The 19,630-nt window shown below is 37.0% G+C and overlaps 1 protein-coding gene across 2 annotated transcripts in view; it reads left to right on the top strand.

Annotated features, from left to right (window-relative positions):
* INO80 (INO80 complex ATPase subunit) overlaps positions 1-19,630 on the top strand; it is a 122,373-nt gene that overhangs the window by 14,165 nt on the left and 88,578 nt on the right. For both annotated transcript variants that reach the window (XM_053928986.1, XM_053928987.1), the window contains 6 exons: positions 6,687-6,872; positions 7,358-7,527; positions 7,867-7,934; positions 10,642-10,827; positions 13,931-14,051; positions 15,128-15,339. In XM_053928986.1, coding sequence (XP_053784961.1) covers positions 6,730-6,872; positions 7,358-7,527; positions 7,867-7,934; positions 10,642-10,827; positions 13,931-14,051; positions 15,128-15,339 — 900 coding nt within the window. In that variant the 5' untranslated portion in view covers positions 6,687-6,729. The remainder of the gene's footprint in view (positions 1-6,686; positions 6,873-7,357; positions 7,528-7,866; positions 7,935-10,641; positions 10,828-13,930; positions 14,052-15,127; positions 15,340-19,630) is intronic.

The raw sequence follows: 19,630 nt of genomic DNA, 5'->3' as shown, positions 1-19,630 counted from the left end.
TGATGTTAGAACATTTAAAGTTGTCCTAGAGAGGTTCCTAAGCCCCTCCTCATTTTTTTAAATTCTTTTTTCTTTATTCTGTTCTGGTTGAATGTTTATTTCTTCCTTCTCTTCCAAGTCTTTGATTTGAGTCCCAGTTTCCTCCCCTTCACTGTTGGCTTCCTGTATATTTTTCTTTATTTCACTTTGCATAGCCTTCACTTCTTCCTCTATTTTGTGTCTGTACTCATTTCTGTGAGCTTCCTGACTACCAGTGTTTTGAACTCTGCATCTGATAGGTTGGCTATCTCCTTGTCGCTTAGTTCTTTGTCTGCAGTTGTTACCTGTTCTATCATTTGGGTCATATTTCTTTGGCTTGGCATACTTGTTACGTTGTAAGGGGCGGAGCAACCCACTTGGCTTTATTGTGGTGCTGTATGTGGTAGAGGGGTCAGAGAGGGAACAATACTGTTTACTTGGCCCTTGCCCCACTTTCAGTCACTTCCCTCACTTCCCACTAGCAGATTGTGCCCTTTCAGGTGCTTATTCCTGGGTGGGTGGGCTTGTGTATGTTCTAGGACCCCCTGGGTAACTCCAGCGAACTCTCCTGTGTCTTGCTTCCCCAGCTATTCCTTTCCACGCAAGTGTGGTACTGCCCAGTTTGCCAGCCCTGGGCTTGCATACAGTTTGATTTTCTGGCAGTTGGTTGTTTTTTCTTTTTAAATTAGTTGTTATTCTTTTGGTTGTGTGAGGAAGCAAAGCGTATCTACCTATGCCTCTGTCTTGGCCAGAGGTTCTGGAATTGTTTTGTGTGTTTTTTTTTTTTAATTTCATTTTCAGATTATTCATTGCTAGTGTATAGAAACATAGTTGATTTTAGTACGTTGATCTTGTACCTCAAAGATTACTGAGGTTGTTCATTTCAATCATTTTAGCTCATTCCTTAGGATTATCTACATACAAGATCATGTCACCTATACATAAAGTTTTACTTCTTTCTTTCCAATCTAGAAACCTTTTATTCTCTTCCCCTCCCCCCCTTCCCCCACCCCCCCCCCCACCCCTGTCTAGAACTTTGGTACAGTTTTTCATAGAAGTTGTAAACGTGGACCTTGCCCTGTTCTGGCCTTAAGGGGGACGGCATTCTGTCTTTCACCATGATGTTAGGTTGAGGGATTTCCCTTCTAGTCCTTGGTTGTTGAACCTTTTTATTTTGAAATGGTGTTTTATTTTATCAAATCATTTTTCTGTGTCTATTGAGATGATTAAGTGGGCTTTATCCTTTCTTCTATTAATGTGGTGTGGTATTTCAATTGATTTGTAGATGTTATACCAGCCTTGCATTTGTAGTATAAATTCTACTTGGTATATAATCCTTTCACGTGTTGCTAGTTTCAGTTGATATTTAGTTGAGGATTTTTGTGTGCAAATTAGTCTGTAGTTTTATTGTGATGTCTCTGCCTGGTTTTGGAATCAGGGTAATAGCAGAGTAATAGAATGATGTGGCAAGTGTTCTTTTCTCTTTAGTTATTTGCAAGAGTTTATGATGGATTCATATTAATTCTACTTTAAATGTTTGATAAAATTCTCCAGTGAAGCCATTTAGCCTGGGCTTTTCTTTGTGGAAAGTTGGAAGCATTAAATTTTATAGATCATATTCATCAAATTTTTCATTTTTTGTTCTTTTGGTCATGCATACATAGAAGTCTAGCCTGCAGTTTCCTAATCAAAGATGTAAACATTCATAAATAATACAGTCAGTAGGAGTTACAAATTCCTCATAAACATTTAACATTGGGTAAAACATTCATAAGTCATCATCTTTTCCTGAACTCTCGTGGCATTTTATACATCTCTTAAGTGATTTTTCATGTCCTTTTTTAAGAATTGAATTTATTGGAGGAGGGCATTGGTTTACAAAACTATACAGCTTTCAAGTGTACAACTCAATAAAACATTATCTACATACTTCATCATGTACCCATTACCCCAAGCAAAGTCTCTTTCCATCCCCATATTTCCTCCCTTTGACCACCTCTACCTGCCCACCTGCCCCCTTTCCCTCTGGCTATCAGCACAGGTTATCTCTGTCTTTGTCTTACATATATGATTTGCTTAATCCCTTCATTAGCCTCTTTCTTCCAACCTCCCTCCCCTCTGACAGCTGTCAGTCTGTTCCATGTATCCATGCCTTTTTCTGTGTCATTTATTTCTGGTCTGATCTTTTATATTTCCTTCCTTCCACTTAGTCTGGGCTTTGTTGTTCTTTTTTTTAGTTATTTTAGGTGTAGACTTAGACTATTTATTTATTTGAGGGGTTTTGTTGTTGTCGTTTGGGTTTTTTTTTCTTCTTCTTGAGGTAGGCCTCTAATGCTATGAACTGTCCTCTCAGGATGGCTTTTGCTGTATACCATTGTGTGTACCATTGGGGTTCTTGTGTGTTAATTTTTATTTCCAGGTGACTTGGTTCTTCCTTTATCTCATTGTTAACCCATTTGTTGTTTAATAACATGATATTTAGCCTGCATGTGTCTGAATGTTTTTCAGGGTTGGGTTTTTTTTTTTTTTTGTAATTGATACCTAGTTTCATACCATTGTGGTCAGAGAAAGATGCTTGATGCAATTTTTTTAAGACTTACATGTCCTAACATGGTCTATCTTTGACAATGTTCCATGTGCACTTTATTTTATTTTTTCATTTTGATGTTTTATTGTTGATGCTATTATTGATGTCCCATTTCCCCCCTTCATCCTCTTCCACCCAGCCCGCACCCCACTTCCATAGTCAATCCCCACTGTTGTCCATGTGTCCTTCATGTATGTTCTTTGACTAATCCTGTATTAGTCAGTACCTCCCTGCTCCCCTCTTATAGCTGTCAGTCTGTTTTCATGTGTACTTGAGAAGAATGTATATTCTGCTGCTTTGGGATAAAATGTTCTGTAAATATCAATTAAATCCATCCAATCCAGTGTGTCATTTAAGGTTGCTGTTACCTTGTTGATTTTTTGTCAGGAGGATCTATCCATTGATGTCAGTGGGTCTTTAAAATCCCCTACTATGACTGCATTGCTGTCGATCTCTCCCTTTATGTCCACCAAAACTTTCTTTATATATTAAGGTGCTCCTGTGTTGGGTGCATATGTTTACAAGGGTTATAACTTCTTGTTGGATCGATCTTTTTAATATTATGTAGTAACCTTGTCTCTTTTTATGTCCTTTGTTTTGAAGTCTCCTTGTCTGATAAAAGTATTGCTACCTTAGCTTTTTTTTTCATTTCCATTTGTATGAATTATTTTTTTCATCACTTCCAGTCTGTGTATATCTTTTGTTCTGAGGTGGGTCTCTTATAGAAAGTATATATATATATGGGTCATGTTTGCTGATCCATTCAGCTACCCTGTGTTTTTTTATTAGAGCTTTTAATCCATTTACATTTAAGGTTATTATGTTTGATAGGTTATTATATTTATTGCCATTGTGTTCTTTATACCTATGGTCTTCTTTTTATTTCTTTTTTAACACCTTCTTCAGTAGACCTTTTAACATTTCTTACAATGCTGGTTTGTTGGCATTGAACACCTTTAACTTTATTTTTGTCTGGGAAGCTTTTTATTTTATTTCTAAAAGATTTTATTTATTATTTTTAGAGAGAGGGGAAGGGAGAGAGAGATAGGAGAGAAACATCGATGTGCAAGAGAAATATCTTATTGGTTGCCTCCCATACACGACCCGACTCTAGGTTGAACACACCGCCTTTTGCTCTATGGGATGATGCTCCAGATAACTGAGCCACCCCATCAGAGCCAGAAATTAGTTGCCTTTTTATACACCAATAAAAAACAACTAGAGAAATTAAGCAAACAGTCCTATTTATAATTGCATCAAAAAATAAAATACATTTAATACATTTAACCAGGATGGTAAAAGACCAGTACTTAAAAAATTATGACATTGAAGGAATAAATTGAAGAAGGTACAAATAAATGGAAGCATAGGAGTATACTGTACTCATAGGAAGAATTAACATCCTTAAATGTCCATACTTACTCAAAGCAATCTATAGTGTCATTGAAATACCTATGAAAATACCAATAGCATTTTTCACAGAACTAGAACAAATTATCCTAAAATTTAGATAGAACAACAAATGACCCCAAATAATAGCCACAGCAGTCTTGAGAAAAGCAGAGTTTGGAGGTATCATATGACCTAATATGAAACCAATCTACAAGACTCTAGTAACCAAAACAGCATGGTACTGGCATTAAAAAAGACACATGAATGACTGGAACAAAATAGCCCAGAAATAAATCCATGCCTATATGGTCAATTAATGCATGACAAAGGAGACAAGAATATACAGTGGAGTAAAGACAATCTCTTTAATAAATGGTGTTGGGAAAACTGGACAGATAAATGCAAAATAAAAGAAAGAAAGAAAGAAACTAGACCACTCTCCCGTACCACATACAAGACTAAACTCAAAATGGATTAAAGATTTAAATGTAAGACCCCAAACCATAAAACTCCTAGAAGAAAACACAGGCAGTAAACTTTATCTATTCAGGCAAGGGAAACAAAGGATAAACGAATGGGACTACATCAGACTAAAAAGTTTTTGCACAGCAAAGTAAACTATCAACAAAACAACCTACTGAATGGGAGAAGATACTTGCTGATGATACATAAGAGGTTAATATCCCAAATATATAAAGAACTCATATAACATAACACCCCCCCAAAATAAAAAAAATCTGATATAAATGGGCACAGAGCCTGAATAGACATTCTTCATAGAGGACATACAGATGGCCAATAGATGTGAAAAAATGTCAAAGTCACTAATCGTTAGAGAAATGCAAATTAAAAACACAATGAGATGTCACCTCACACTTGTCAGAATGGCTGTCATCAATAAAGAACAAGTGACAAGTGTTGGCAAGGATGTTGAGAAAAGGGAGCCCTCATGCACAGTTGGTGGCATTGCAAATTGGTGCAGCCACTGTGGAAAACAGTATGGAGGTTCTTCAAAAAATTAAAAATAGCAATACTGTATGACCCAGAATTCCCAGATAAATACCCAGAATTCCCACTTTTGGATATTTATCTGAAGAAATTGAAAACACTGTTTCAAAAAGATACGTGCATCTCTATGTCCATTGCAGCATTCTTTACAATAGCCAAGGTATGAAAGCAACCCAAGTGTCCATTGATAGGTGATTGTATATAGAAGAGGTGGTACACATATATAATAGAATATTATTTGGCCATAAAAAGTAATGAAATCTTACCATTTGTTACAGCATGGATGGGCCTAGAGCATATTATGCTTAGTGAAATAGAAAGACAAATGCCATGTGATTCCACTTATACGTAAAATCTAAATAACAAATGAACAAACCAAAGAGGGACAAACTCATACAGAGAACAATCTCATGGTTGCCAGATGGGAATGGGGTTAAGGTGAAGGTAAGTACAAATTGGTAGTTTCAAAATAGTCACAGGAATGTAAAGTATGTATAGGGAATAGAGGCAGTAATATTGTAATAACTCTGTATGGTGTCAGGTTGGTATTACACTTCTGGGAGTGTTACTTTATAAGTTATTTAAGTGCCTACTGTGCTGCATACCTGAAACTAACAGAATATTGAATGTCAGCTTTAATTGAGAAACTTTTTTTTTAATTAAAAAATGAAATTAAAAAAATTGACATTATGTAAGAGCTTGTTTTGGATACTTAGGTGTGTTCTATTGGTTTATGTGGTTATCCTTATTCTAGTACCACACTGGTCTGATTACTGTAGCTTTGTAATATTTTTTTAGATTTAGTTATTTTTAGAGAAAAGGGAAGGGAAGGAGAAAGAGAGGGAGAGAAACACTGATGTGTGAGAGAAACATCATTTGGTTGCCTCTTGCACACCCACTACTCAGGCACGTGCCCTGACCAGGAATTGAACCAGCAACCTTTCAGTTCCCAGGTCAGCACTCAATCCACTAAGTCACACCAGCCAGGGCTAACTGATTAATTTTTTTAAGATAGCAAGGTAAGGTAAGACAAAAGATGTTACGTGAAAGATGGAAAATAGTTGTGCTGATTATTTCTCTAGTGAAGATCTGACTCGAACATTGTAACAACTTAAAGTAGTAAAGAGAATGAATGCTCAGGCTATACCTGTGTGTCTCATCCTCACTTTTATTCTTTTTGCTCCAGTTTTCTGTTACTTCTATACTTCTTGGCATGTTTAACAAGGGATTATAAAATACTCCGCCAATATATCTAATCTCTTGTAAATGGAATACCTCACACATATGTACAAATACAAAGTGAAAAAATGGAGCAGCTGTTTTGAGGGTGATTCTGAGAACAATGTGGTAAAGCTATTCTACAGCACTTGAGTTTGTGGTATAGATTTGGGTTAATGTGAATGATTGTTAATTGTAGGGCAAAAGAGAAATGGGTATAAATTTTAAGGTACTATTTCAAAAACATGTATGAATATCCATTGAGACATATGACAGTTTTTCTGTATTTTGATGTTCTTATCCTTTTAACTTTTGTCTTTGCATTAGAAGGCAGTGCCTATCATGAGCTTTATAATAATCTTTCTACAGACCAGGCTGATTTCTTTTCACACTGATAACAAGCAGTCAAACTAAAGGGAAAATGATAGTATTTCATCTTTGACTACTTATCTTCATCCTACAGCCGTGTAGTCGGAAACCCTTGTGCATGAAGACAGATTTGTTCTATGGCCTCAGAGTTGGGTGCCGGGGACGATGGCGGCTGCACTGAGCTGGCAAAGCCCCTCTACCTTCAGTACCTGGAGAGGGCCCTCCGGTTGGACCATTTCTTGCGACAAACATCAGCCATCTTCAACAGGAATATTTCTAGGTATGCTAGTCCATCTTCCCACTATGATGTTCAGCCATATTTCTGATTTCCATTTTTGCTGTAGATTTTAGAATTAAAATAATTTATGATTTTTAGCATGTTTGATATTCTTCCTTTCAAATAAAACGCAGTGAACTTTTTCAAAGGATCAGTTTCTTCTGTAAAATGTTCAGTCTTTTTTTTTTAAACCTCACCCAAGGATATGCTTGCCGATTTTAGAAAGAAGGGAAGGGAGGGAGGGAGAGAGGGAGAGAAACATCGTTTTGAGAGAGAAATATTGGATGTTTGCTTGTACGCAGCCTGACTGGGGACTGAATCCTGGGGACTGTATGCGCCTTGACTGGGAATCAAAGCCATGGCCTTTTGGTTTATGGGACAGTATTCCAACCATGTGAGCTAGGGCTAAAATGTTCAGTCCTAGGCATAAATTATAATATTTTGGTGGATCAGCTCTGATTGTGGATTCACCATTCTTCCATTTATAGTGATGAAAGTGAAGATGGACTGGATGACAATAATCCTTTATTGCCCCAGTCTGGGGATCCCTTAATACAAGTTAAGGAAGAACCTCCAAATTCTTTTCTTGGTGAATCCTCTGGAGCAAGCAATTCTGGAATGTTAAACACATACTCACTGAATGGAGTTCTACAGTCAGGTCAGTGTGATATGAGATCCCTCTGCAGACTATCAGTTCTATCGGGGTAGTTCTTTTTCTTTTTTTTTTTTTTTCTTTTTAAGATTTGTTTTGTTTTTTTTTTTTTTAGAGAGAGGGGAGGGAGGGAGAAAGAAAGGGAGAGAAACATCAACGGTGAGAGATACATCAATCAGTTGTCTCTCGCACACCCCCAACTGGGGACCTGGCCCACAACCCAGGCATGTGCTCTGACCAGGAATCGAACCAGCAACCTAACAGTTCATAGGCCAATGCTCAGTCCACTGAGCTACACCAGCAGGACTTATTCTTTCATTTATTATTTTTTCTTTCTTTACACAGAATCAAAATCTGACAAAGGAAATTTATATAACTTCTCTAAGTTGAAGAAAAGCAGGAAGTGGCTAAAGGTAAGAGAAGACAGAATGTTTAGCATTCAGATAACCTACTAACTACAAATAAAATGGAAAGATATTGATGCATTCTGACACATTGGCAGGGATATCTGTAGAGATGAGTTTTTACTCTGGGTGTGGTTTTTTGAAGAGATTATAGAGAGAAATCTAGAAGACTCAGTGAAATTCATTTTAATAAATATTGTTGAGTACGAAAGCACTGTGGATAAAGGGAGTACAAGTATATATTAGTTAAGATCCTTGCCCTCACTGGCTCACATTGTAATTGGGATATTTAATCTACTTTTCACTAGTCCTTGAGTAGTTTATTCATCCACCAAATACTGATTGAGCATATCCTACAAGCCAGGTACTGTTATACATAGACAGCATATACATATACATTCCTGCCCTGTGGAATTTACATTCTAATGGAGAGAAGCAGTGAGTAAGCCTGTAAACGAATAAATAAATATGACTTTAAAGAAGTAATATTTCAACTGATTTCTAAATGATCAGAGAGAATTATGTGAAGGTGTCAGATGTGAGCATTTCAATTAGAAGGACTTCCGGTCAAGATTGAGGTGTGGATAAACAAGCTTCGCCTCCTTGTGCAACTATGGTAAAAATCACAACTAGACTACACAACAAATATCACCCAGAATCCTCAGAAAATCGAGCTGTATGAATGTCTGACAACCAAGGATTTAAAGAAGCCACATTCCTCCAGATGAGTAGGAGGGGCAGAGACATAGAGAGAGGCAGAGAGGCATGGAGCCACAGTCCCATATTCATGTGTGGTGGATTAAATAGGGAGGGTTACTTTGGGAGTAAGGGGCCAGCCCCAAACCAGACAGCCCAGTAGCCCAGGGTTCCAGTACCGGGAAGATAAATCCCCATAACTTGTGGCTGTAAAGACCAGTGAGGGTTGGGGTGACAGAAGAGACTTCAGGATTATTAGGAGACTTGGAAGGCCTTCATGGATATAGGACTTACGCAGACCCATCCGCTCTGGGATTCAGAACCAGGGTAACAGCTGGAAGGCTACAAATGGCATACAGGAAGAAAGTGAAGTGACTGGAAACAGGGCGACTGCCAGGAAACAGCTTCCTCCTGGGCAAATCTCCAGAAGCCAGACAGTGGCATTGTCCCATCTCCAAGCCCTCTCCCCACACAGAGCCATAAGGTGGTGAAACGGGTTGCCCTACCCTGGTGATCACCTATGACTCCACCCCATGCAATTTACAGGTCTGCTTTTCGACAATAGGCCATGCTACTAAGTCAGGGAGAAAGGGTAGGAAAGTTGGGACAACTGTAATAGCATAATCGATAAAATACATTTTAAAAATAACAAAAAAGAGGAATAACTGCAGAAGTTCTGAGAAAGGAAGCAAGTCAGTATGTTTGGGGGAGAAAGAATGCTACAATGGCTTGAAGACAGAGAGTGAGAGGATGGCAGAAAAATGAGGTTAGAGAGCCTGATCACCGAGGGCCTTTGTACAGTATGTCAGGGAGTTTGTGTTTTACTCTTGTTACAGTGGTAAGCCATCTGGTTAACACTCTCACAAGCTTACTGTCATTGGCCAAACTGAGTCAAGGATAACATTTCTTCTATTGAAAATAGTTATTTCTCTATTTCATACTTTTCTTATGAAAAGTGGAAAGTAACTTAAAGGTATTCTTTTATTATTATATCTAGGCCCTTTTAAAAAACTCATGTAAAAGGCTAATTTTGCTTCATATCAGTGAGACGTTAGTTAAGCTGTTGGAAATGCAGAAATCTTTTTTTTTAGTCATCACATTTTTTAAAATTTAGATAAAATTCACATGCCATAAAATTTACCCTTTTAAAGTGTATGGTTTATTTTTTTTTACAGCGTGTGATTTAATAATTTCTAGTGTATCAATAAAGTTTTGTGTGTCCATCATCACTCTCTGTTTCTAAAACATTTTCATCACTCCAAAAGGAAACCTCAACTTAGTAGCAGTCACTTCCCATTCTCTACATCCTCAGCCCCTGGCAACCACTGATCTGTTTTCTGTCTCTTTGGACTTGCCTATTCTGGACATTTCATATAAACAGAATCATGTAATATGTTGCCTTTTGTGACTGGCTCTTTCACTTAGCGTAACGTTTTCAAGGTTCATTGATGAGGTGCCACATACCAGTACTTACTCCTTTTTACTGATGAATAATATTTCATTATCTGTATAGTACCACATTTTGTTTACCCATTCATCAGTGGATTTGGGAGTTGTTTATTTGCCATCAAAGGTTTCTTCTTTTTTTTTTTTGCTTTGGTATTTGATATTCAGTTAAACTATCTTATGTGTAGTATAAGTACATAGTAAAATCTAGCTTTGTTGGTGTTTATAGCATTTTCCATGTTTTAGTGCTCTTTACTTTGTTCCCCCTGGGTTGAATTGGTATCCTTTTGTTTTTCAGTTGAATTGGCAGAGAATAGTATAAGGGAAACTGGAATGACTATCCTCCATCTGTTTTTGTCATTGTTTTGGAATCTGGGAAAAAATACTTCTATTGTCTTAGGGTATTGACACACGATACAATATACAGATGATGCATTATAGAATTGTACACCTGAATCCTGTATAATTTTATTAATGAATGTCATCCCAATAAACTCAATTTTTAAAAATGGTTGGATGGTAAAAGGAATTGCTTCATAGCAGAAGTTCCATTTTCATTTCCTCCCTATTTCAGAGCATTCTGCTAAGTGATGAGTCCAGTGAGGCAGATTCTCAAAGTGAGGACAATGAGGAAGAAGAGGAAGAAGAGGAAGAAGAAGAGGAAGAAGAACTCAGTCTCAGCAGAGAAGACCTTCATAACATGTTGCGGCTGCACAAATATAAGAAACTTCACCAGAATAAATACAGTAAAGACAAGGAGGTAAGAGTTTGAGGAGACATATCAGACCTTCATGCTGGGTATTGCCCTTGGGCTTGTGGTCATTGAAGACACGTCATTTTGACCTTATATTTAGATGGTGGTAGTAGTTGTTAATAGTGACAACTTTATTGAAATATATTTCACATACCAAAAAAATTAAGCCTTCTAGCCCTGGCTGGTGTCACTGAAGGGTTTGGGCATTGTACTGCAGACAGAAAGGTCACTGGTTTGATCTCTGGTCAGAGCACTTGCCTGGGTCATGGGCCAGGTCCCTGGCTATGGGTGTACAATGAGCAACCCATCAGTGTTTCTCTTGCACATCAAAGTTTCTCCTCCCTTTCCCTCCCTCTAAGAATAGACATAATCTTTAATTTAAAAAATTCAGCCTTCTAAGGTATACAATTCAGTGTATTCATAGAGTTATGTAACTATTATCACTATTTAATTCAGATTATTTTGTTACTGCGCAAAGAAAACCCACTCCCCTTAGCTGTTGACCCCCATTCTCTCCATTTCTCTCAGTTCCAGACAGTCATGAGTCCACCACTTGTCTCTATAACTGTGTCTATTCTAGATATTTCATATCAATGGAAAAACATGTGTTCTTTGTATTCATTTCCTCTCACTTAACATAATATTTTCAAGGTTCACTTATGTTATAGCATCCAAGGTGTGTCCAGGAGGTATCCAGCTGGGTAATAAGAAAAATAGAGACATTTAATGAAAATACAAGGCACAAGAAACAGTGTACATAGGACAGTAGTGCTTCAGTCGCCTTCAAACTAGGTACCTTGGGGCCTCACACAGTTCTCCCAATCCTCGTTAGCATCGCACTGTATTATCCTGAATCTCATCGACCGTCTGAAATCTCTTCCCTTTCAAATGTGGTTTTAGTTTTAGGAAAAGCCAGAAGTCACAGGGCACCAAATCTGGGCTGTAGGCTAGCTGAGTCACCTGGGTAATTGGATGTTTTACCAAAAAACTCTGCGGGAGATACTATGCATTGAGTGGGCTCATTGTCATGATGAAGCCGCCAGTCACCAGTTGCCCATAACCGCAGCCTTCTGAATCATCTGAGTAGTTTCCATGGAGGAATGTTCAAGCTTAACACAAAATATGATGCACATTCATTCATTGTTCCACTCAAGTCATTTTCATGCGACAGCCACACAGTACATGTGCTCACTCAATGGCATCTACTGCCCCCACTGACTAGTACAGTGAAGTTGTCATTGTTCACTCATGCGCAATCCCAGTCCACTCTCCTTGGCTGCCAGGTTATATCGATGTTGCGCAAATTGTTCTCGTTATACTAACAGTGGCTGGACTTTTTCTGGACAGACCTCGTCTAGCAATACCTATTTTATTGGCTTCTTTTTATTAGCAAATAAAATTCCATTGAATGGACATACTATATTTTATTTATACAGGCATCAGTTGATGAAATAATTGGATTGTTTTTAATTTTTGCCTATTACGAATCATAGCTATGAATAGTGAGTTATTTCTACTTTTGGCTATTATGAATAATGATGCCATGAAGATTTGAGTTCATGTTTTTTGTGTGGACATGTGTTTTTATTTCTCTGGGGTATATGTATGTCTAGGAGAGGAATTACTGGGTCATATGGTAATTTTGTGCTTACCCTTTTAAGGAACTGCCAGACTATTTTCTAAAGAGGCTATGCCATTTTAAATCTAGTGTGTTGGTTTTTTTAAGTACATTTGTTCTTTGGAATTGTTCCTATCTTGAAAAAAAGCTCCGTTTCTTCACATTCTAACATTAGATTGATGATAGTTTTAAGGGGCAGTTATTTGAGTGCTGTTATTTACCAAAGCCGCCTGATTTTTGACAGAAGTGTAGTCATGAGTTTTGCACGTGAGCAATAGCATATTTGAAGATCTAAAAACTTTCCCGCAATTAGTTAAGGTCCAAAGTTTGTTCAGAAAGCTTTGAATAATTTGCTGAAGGATATTAGCCTGTAGAAGTGATAAACAGTAAGATATCTGACTGTTTGGATTAAGACAAAGGGTTCCTCCTTAAGGTACAGTGTTAAGGTACTTACTTGGTGCTCGAAATGTTTTTTTTTTTTAATTGAAGTAAAACATAAGAAGGGGAAGTTGTACGTATTGTTAACCTAACCTTAATTTGTAAGTATATAGCTTGATGAATGCTCATTTAATTTTGACATTTGACAGAGGATCTTGTAATAGTTTTCTGCTTCACTCTTCTAATTTCTTCCCTTTGACAACTCATTTGGCCATAATCCAGGAAAATAGATTTGACATTGGACTACATGATTTTAATTTATATTTATATTTATCCATTAGTAATAAATGTGACAGGATAATGAGAGCTTTGGGGGTCAATTGAAATGAAATGTTTGAAAGGATAAGCTACTTCCTGGAAAGAAAAATTGATATTCATATGTTAGAATTCTGGCAACATAGACACTATTCACAAAATTGTCAGACTCCCTTAGGGGGAGATGAAGAGAGAAAAGACTTGAAAGGCTGAAGTATTTGGATGGCTTGTGACTATTTGAACCAAATATAAGACAATAACCTAGAACAGCTGGATCAGAAATCTCGGAAAATCTAAGGACCTGTTGGTAACAGAAATATGATTTATATGTTGCTGATGAATTCCAAGAGGAGATCTTACTGCAAAGAATTGCATTTTTCACATACAGTGTGGGGCACAAGTAGGTTTACAGGTGTGAGTTGATGAAACACAGAGTTTATTCTTGTACTGTTGCTTATTAACTATTGTATTATTTTCTATATGAACAAATGTAAACCTCCTTTTGCTCGGTGCTGTGTGTAAGGACTAAGTAAATATTCTGGTGGAACTGCCACCAGATTCAGAAGCATGAAGGGTTTTCCTTTCTTAAATTATTTCCTGAACTTACCATGTGCGTAGCCAATGAATCCATTTTCATTTGAAGTTTAGGAAATAAATCTCTCTTGGTCTCTTTGTGGGAAGAATACTGTATTTAGGAACTGTGGTTTTTCTCTGGCTCAGCTTTGTGTGGTAAAGATTGGACTGTGCTGTAGGTCACAGATAGGCCCTTCTAAGGATCACTGTCTTTGCCTGCTTCAGTTGCAGCAGTACCAGTACTACAGTGCAGGCCTGCTCTCCACATACGACCCTTTCTATGAGCAGCAACGTCACCTGCTTGGACCCAAAAAAAAGAAATTTAAGGAAGAAAAGAAACTTAAAGGTGAGCACATTGATCTGCCTTCCACATTTACTCATTCTTACTTTCAGGATTTCGTATGGCCTCCTGATGCATTTGGACCTTGAACATAATCCATGTAGTAGGAATTTGCTTTATCTGAAAAACACTAGCCCCCCCCCACCCCCATCTAATTACTTGTAAGTATTATTAACCTTATTTTGTATTTGCTTTATGATCTTTTCTAGAATTATGAAGACATAAGAACTATGGATTCCTAGTTTATTCCAATTAGCTTATTCCTTTTTCTTCTATATACTCTCCAAATGTTGAACATGCTCTGCGAGTGGAAGAGGTTGGTTATGCACAGGGACATAAGAGGAGTAACCTGAAGGGTCTGGTATAAGTTATCATTGTTGCTATGTGTGGTAATTTAAAATAGATGACCTCCTGATGACCTTCTGTAGTATTTTTTGCATGTTTACCAGGATATGTCATTTCTATCTTACTGAGCTCTAAGCAGCTGGAAATCAGGAAGGAAGTAGGAAGGGAAAGTTAAACTATCTGTACAGATTTTATTCCCCTAAAGGTATAAACTCCACTCAGAAAGACTCTTTTCAGTCATTTCCCCTTCTTTCTCCCACATCCTCATTGTTTATTTCTATGCTTTCTCATCCTTCACATCCTCCCCTCTCAATTATATTCCATGTATAATTTTTTTTTCTTAAGTCATTTAATGCATTCTTTTTCTTTCTCTTTTCCTTTAGTTACCTTACATTGCCACCAAGTAGAAATGTTTCCTTAATTTTGACCATTACTTGAGCCAATGATACTTCATAAACTTTCCTGTTTTTGAGTTCAGAAGAAATTCAGGTTTTTTGCTTTTATTCTGTGTTTCTCTTTGATGTAAACAGAGTGAGTATCCAGTGTTCTTTTCCAAGGTAGTGAGATCTTTCTGTTGGAATATTCATGGGCCTGAATAGATAAAGGGATAAACATTGCCAGCCTCAAGTGGAATGAGGAAAGAACCTTGAATTTTCTAAAAGTGATGAGGTTGTTTTGTTGCTGTCTCCTGTGGAAGGGAAGAAATGCAACCTTCTGAGAGTCTATTTCCTTTACAGCCAAGTTGAAAAAAGTGAAGAAAAAAAGGCGAAGGGATGAAGAACTTTCTTCTGAAGAATCCCCTCGTCGCCACCACCAGACCAAAGTCTTTGCCAAGTTCTCTCATGATGCACCTCCTCCTGGCATCAAGAAGAAGCACTTATCCATTGAGCAGCTTAATGCTCGCCGCAGGAAAGTATGGCTCAGCATTGTGAAAAAGGAACTACCAAAGGTGAGTGGGCGTCTTTGGTACAGGTGACGGCAAGAGTGTTTTCTCTGCCAGCCCTCTAAAGAGGAGCAGTGAAGAGTTAGATACTTGGACACTTCAGAAAGGAAACTCATCTGTTGGAATTAAACAGAATGCTTAACTTAACTGGTTTTCTAAAATTTAATCAGAATTCACAAAACAAATAATTGTGTGATGCTCCTTGGCCAAAAAATACTGTGTTCTTTGAGAAAGGAACTCAGTTTTCTTACATACAGCAGTGGAGGTTGACAGCAAATACATGTGATAATAGACGAAATTAAAATTGTTGAGATGTGTTTCTTATAGAATTTATAGACATTTGTGTGTTACTGAATAATCACAGGCATTAGAAGAAAAGATGAATGATTCAAGAGAACCATGTTTAAGCATTCTTTTTGCTCTTTTAATAAGTAGTGCTAGATAGGGGAGGAGGTGAGGGAGGGTATAGAGGGGTAAATGGTGGTGGAAGGACACTTGACTTGGGGTGGAGAACACACAGTACGGTGTACGGTGTTGTAGAATCGTGCACCTGAAACCTGTATAATTTTGTTAACCAGTGTCACCCCAACAAATTCAGTGAAAAGGAAAATAAAATAAGTGGTGCTGGGATAACAGGGTAGCTATTTGGAAAAAAATAAAATTAGATCTGTGTCTCATTCATGTACTCCAAAATGGATCTCAATGTAAAAACACTAAACAATCTAAATACTAGAAGAAAGTAATTGCATTCCTATTTAACCTTAGTGTAGGAAAAGAATTTCTAACTGTGACTCAGCATTCAGGAGTAATAAAAGAAAATATTGATAAATTTGACTACACAAAATAAATTTTTACATGACAACAAACATCTGGCAAACTGGGAGAGATTATTTATATTGTGTACTGTGGTCCGAGGGCAACTATCACTAAAAATAAATAGCTCTTAAAAATGGAGAAACAAAGGACCACAGATTCAGTAGACAGATGGGAAAACGACACGAATCAACAATTAAGAAGAAAGATAATAAAATGGCCTTTAAACATAGTAAAAAGGATCAAAGTCTTATGTAATTGGAGTGATACAAATTAAAATAATACCTAGACACCATTTGTCACCTATCACACAGGCAAAAAATTTTAAATATGTTGACACATTCTGTTAAGGATACTGTGGGGAAATAGGCACTCTCATACATTGCTGCTGGGAATGCAAATTAGAGAAACTTTCAGAGGGAAAGTTGGCAGTACCTAACAATCTACATGTGCACTTACCTTTCAAACCAGCACTTCCACTTGTAGGAGTAGACTCTGAAGTTAAATCTTTCAGCAGTACAAAATACATGTAAGCGAGGTTATTCACTGCAGCATTATTTGTGATTGCAAAATAATAGAAACAACCTAAATGTCTATATATGGGGCTTGAATTAAACAATGGTAGACCTACATAGTGGATTATTGTGCTGCAGTTGAAAGGAAAGAATGAGGATGACCTCTCTGAACTGGTAAAAATTTATACAACATAGTGTTAAGTGAAAGAAGCAAAACACAAACAAGTATTTAGAGTATTTACCATTCATATAAGAAAAGGAAATACAGAAAATGTGCCAATAACTGTTGATTTGTGCAAAATAAATTGAAGAAGGATAAATCAGAATTAAAGTGATTGATTTCAAGGCAGGAAAAGGGTGGAAAAAGGGAAGGGGTGGGAACAGGCTGGCAGGGATGAGGAAGGAGTCTTTGAGTATATCTTTTTGTAAAGTGCTGATTTTTAGAACCATTGTAATGTTTTACATATTCTGACATATACCCCCAGAAATAAACAAAACAGTTAAACTAATCAGGATGTAAGTGGAGGGGGAGGTTGGTTGTATATGTAGGTAAAAGGAATAAAAACAGAAACAAATGAACTTAATTGTATTAGAAATGAGTAACATACTAAGTTGCAGCTAGTGGAGAATAAAAAAGTCTTCTGAGTAACTGAAGAGGACAGTATTTTGACTGAATATGTAAGGCTAAAGACCAAAAGAGCTATATATAAATGCCATGATTGACAAAAAGTGTTTCTCACAGTAAAACGAGTTAGCACTTTGAAACTACTTTATGTAAACATTTAATTGAACAAGTAAATATATTGTATTTCTCACTGTTGGAAAAAGAAGTTACAAGTAAAGAAAAGGAAAAGCTAAAATGAAGCCTGTGAAGTTTGGTTGGAATCAGAGATACCAGTATATGGTTTTTCATGTACATATAGATAAATACAGAAATATAGTTGGGTGTGTATTGTATGGATTACACACCCAACTATATATTTTTTCCTAGCTCTGTTTGCTGAGAGGGCCTAGGAGCAGTGACACCCTAATAACAATGAGTATACCTAGTACCCAGACCTTGGTTTCTAAACACCTTGTATTCTCTGATACAAGGAACTAGGGCTCCTAGTTCCTAGAGCAGTAGTTTAATACAGTGTGTGCCTTAAACATCTTCTGGTGCAAGAAAGTAAGGAAGCGCTTGAAAGAAGATGGGGCCTTGTTGGGGGTTGAGGGGACCGGTGTGCTGGGCTTGTAAAAAGAACTCGGAAGCCAACTGGAAGGAGTTGCTCATGGCCAAAGTTAGAATAATTTGAGAAACAATATAGTATTATAATTCTGGATTTTAACCCATAGAATAACGAAATATTTATGAGTTCATACTGTTATAAATAAATGAATAAACAAAAAGGTAAGGTAGAAGGAACAATTCTTCCTTACAGTAGAATTTGAATTAGCAAGTATGGAAGGAAGAAAGGAAATAGATGAATGCAATAATTAGAGGGCAAAAGTTAGAGGAGAAACAATTGGCATAGACTCAAAGCATCTGCCCCACAAATACATATTATAGTACAAAGGGAAAGCTAGTGACTGTAGTGGTGGAAACTGGCAGAATGCATTTCAACCAAATGATCAAAGTAAACATCACTAGTAATATAAATTTTGACATGATTAACTCCTTGATGTGATACACTAAGAATAACACTTAATTTCTGTGGAATTCTGCCAAAATGTATAGTGTCACTTCAATCATGAGAAAACACCAGAAAACCACAGATTTTGGGATGTTCTGAAGAATAACTGGCACTTTTCAAAAGTGTCAAAGACATGAAAGAGAAAGATTGAGGAAATGTTACTTACAGGAAGAGACTAAGGACAAAAGCAGCTAAGTGCAATGTGGGATCCTGGAACAGTAAAAGGATATTAGTGGAGAAATTATTGACATTCAAATAAGACTTGTGGTTTAGTTAATATTTTACCAGTGTTAAAATTCTTATCTTAGTAGTTGTGATTATATATGATTATATAAGATGCTAAAATTAGAGAAAGCAGGGGGAGGGATGTAAGGGAACTGTACTATTTTTTACAAATTTTCTGTAAGTCTAAAATTAGCTAAAAACAAAAAGTTTTAGAAATAGAAGTCTAGAAAATGCCAGGTATGCTTTATTCATTTGTCTCATTTGCTTTTTTACATAACTATACTGTTTTTCTCACCCAGTTTGAAGGTTTGAGACTTTGAGCTAAACGCACTCCTAATAATTCAGTAATTCAGTGATTTCCTAAGAAAAAGGACATCTTGTCACATATAACTACAATGCAGTTATAAAAATGATCTGATCCACAGACCATATTTAAATTTCATTATTGACTCAAAATTTTGCATTGCCTTTTCTCTTTACTGATTCAGTCCAGGATCCAAACTAAAACTTAGGTATTGCATTTTAGTTTTCATGTCTCTAACCTCCTTTAATCTGAAACAATTTCTCAGCCTTCATCTTTCATGACATTGCTTTTTTATTTAAGATTTTATTTATTTTTTATTTACTTTTTAGATAGTGGGGAAGGGAGGTAGAAGGAGAGGAAGAGAAACATCAGTGTGCCAGAGATACATCAGTTGGTTTCCTCTCGAGCACCCCCAACTGGGGAACCTGGGCTGCAGCCCAGGCTTGTGCCCTGACTGGGAATAGAACCTGTGACCTTCTGGTTCACAGGCAGGAGCCACACCAGCCAGGGCAACAGTTATTTTTGAAGAACATAGGTCATTTATTTTGTAGAACGTTTCTGAATTTGGATTTGTATGATGTTACCTCCTGATTAGATGTGAATTATGCATTTTTGGCAGGATTACCAGGGGAGTGATATGTCCTTCCTTGTATATCACACAGAGGGCACATGACACATCTGTCCTAATATTGGTGATACTAGCTTCAATGCCTTGGTGTGGTGGTTCTCTATCATACAATTCCTAGTTTTTTCCTCTAGAAATTTAT

Source organism: Desmodus rotundus, chromosome 7, assembly GCF_022682495.2.
Source record: "Desmodus rotundus isolate HL8 chromosome 7, HLdesRot8A.1, whole genome shotgun sequence".
Lineage (NCBI taxonomy): Eukaryota > Metazoa > Chordata > Mammalia > Chiroptera > Phyllostomidae > Desmodus > Desmodus rotundus.
Note: the sequence above shows the minus strand (reverse complement) of the source record. Positions and strands in the feature narration are given on the sequence as shown.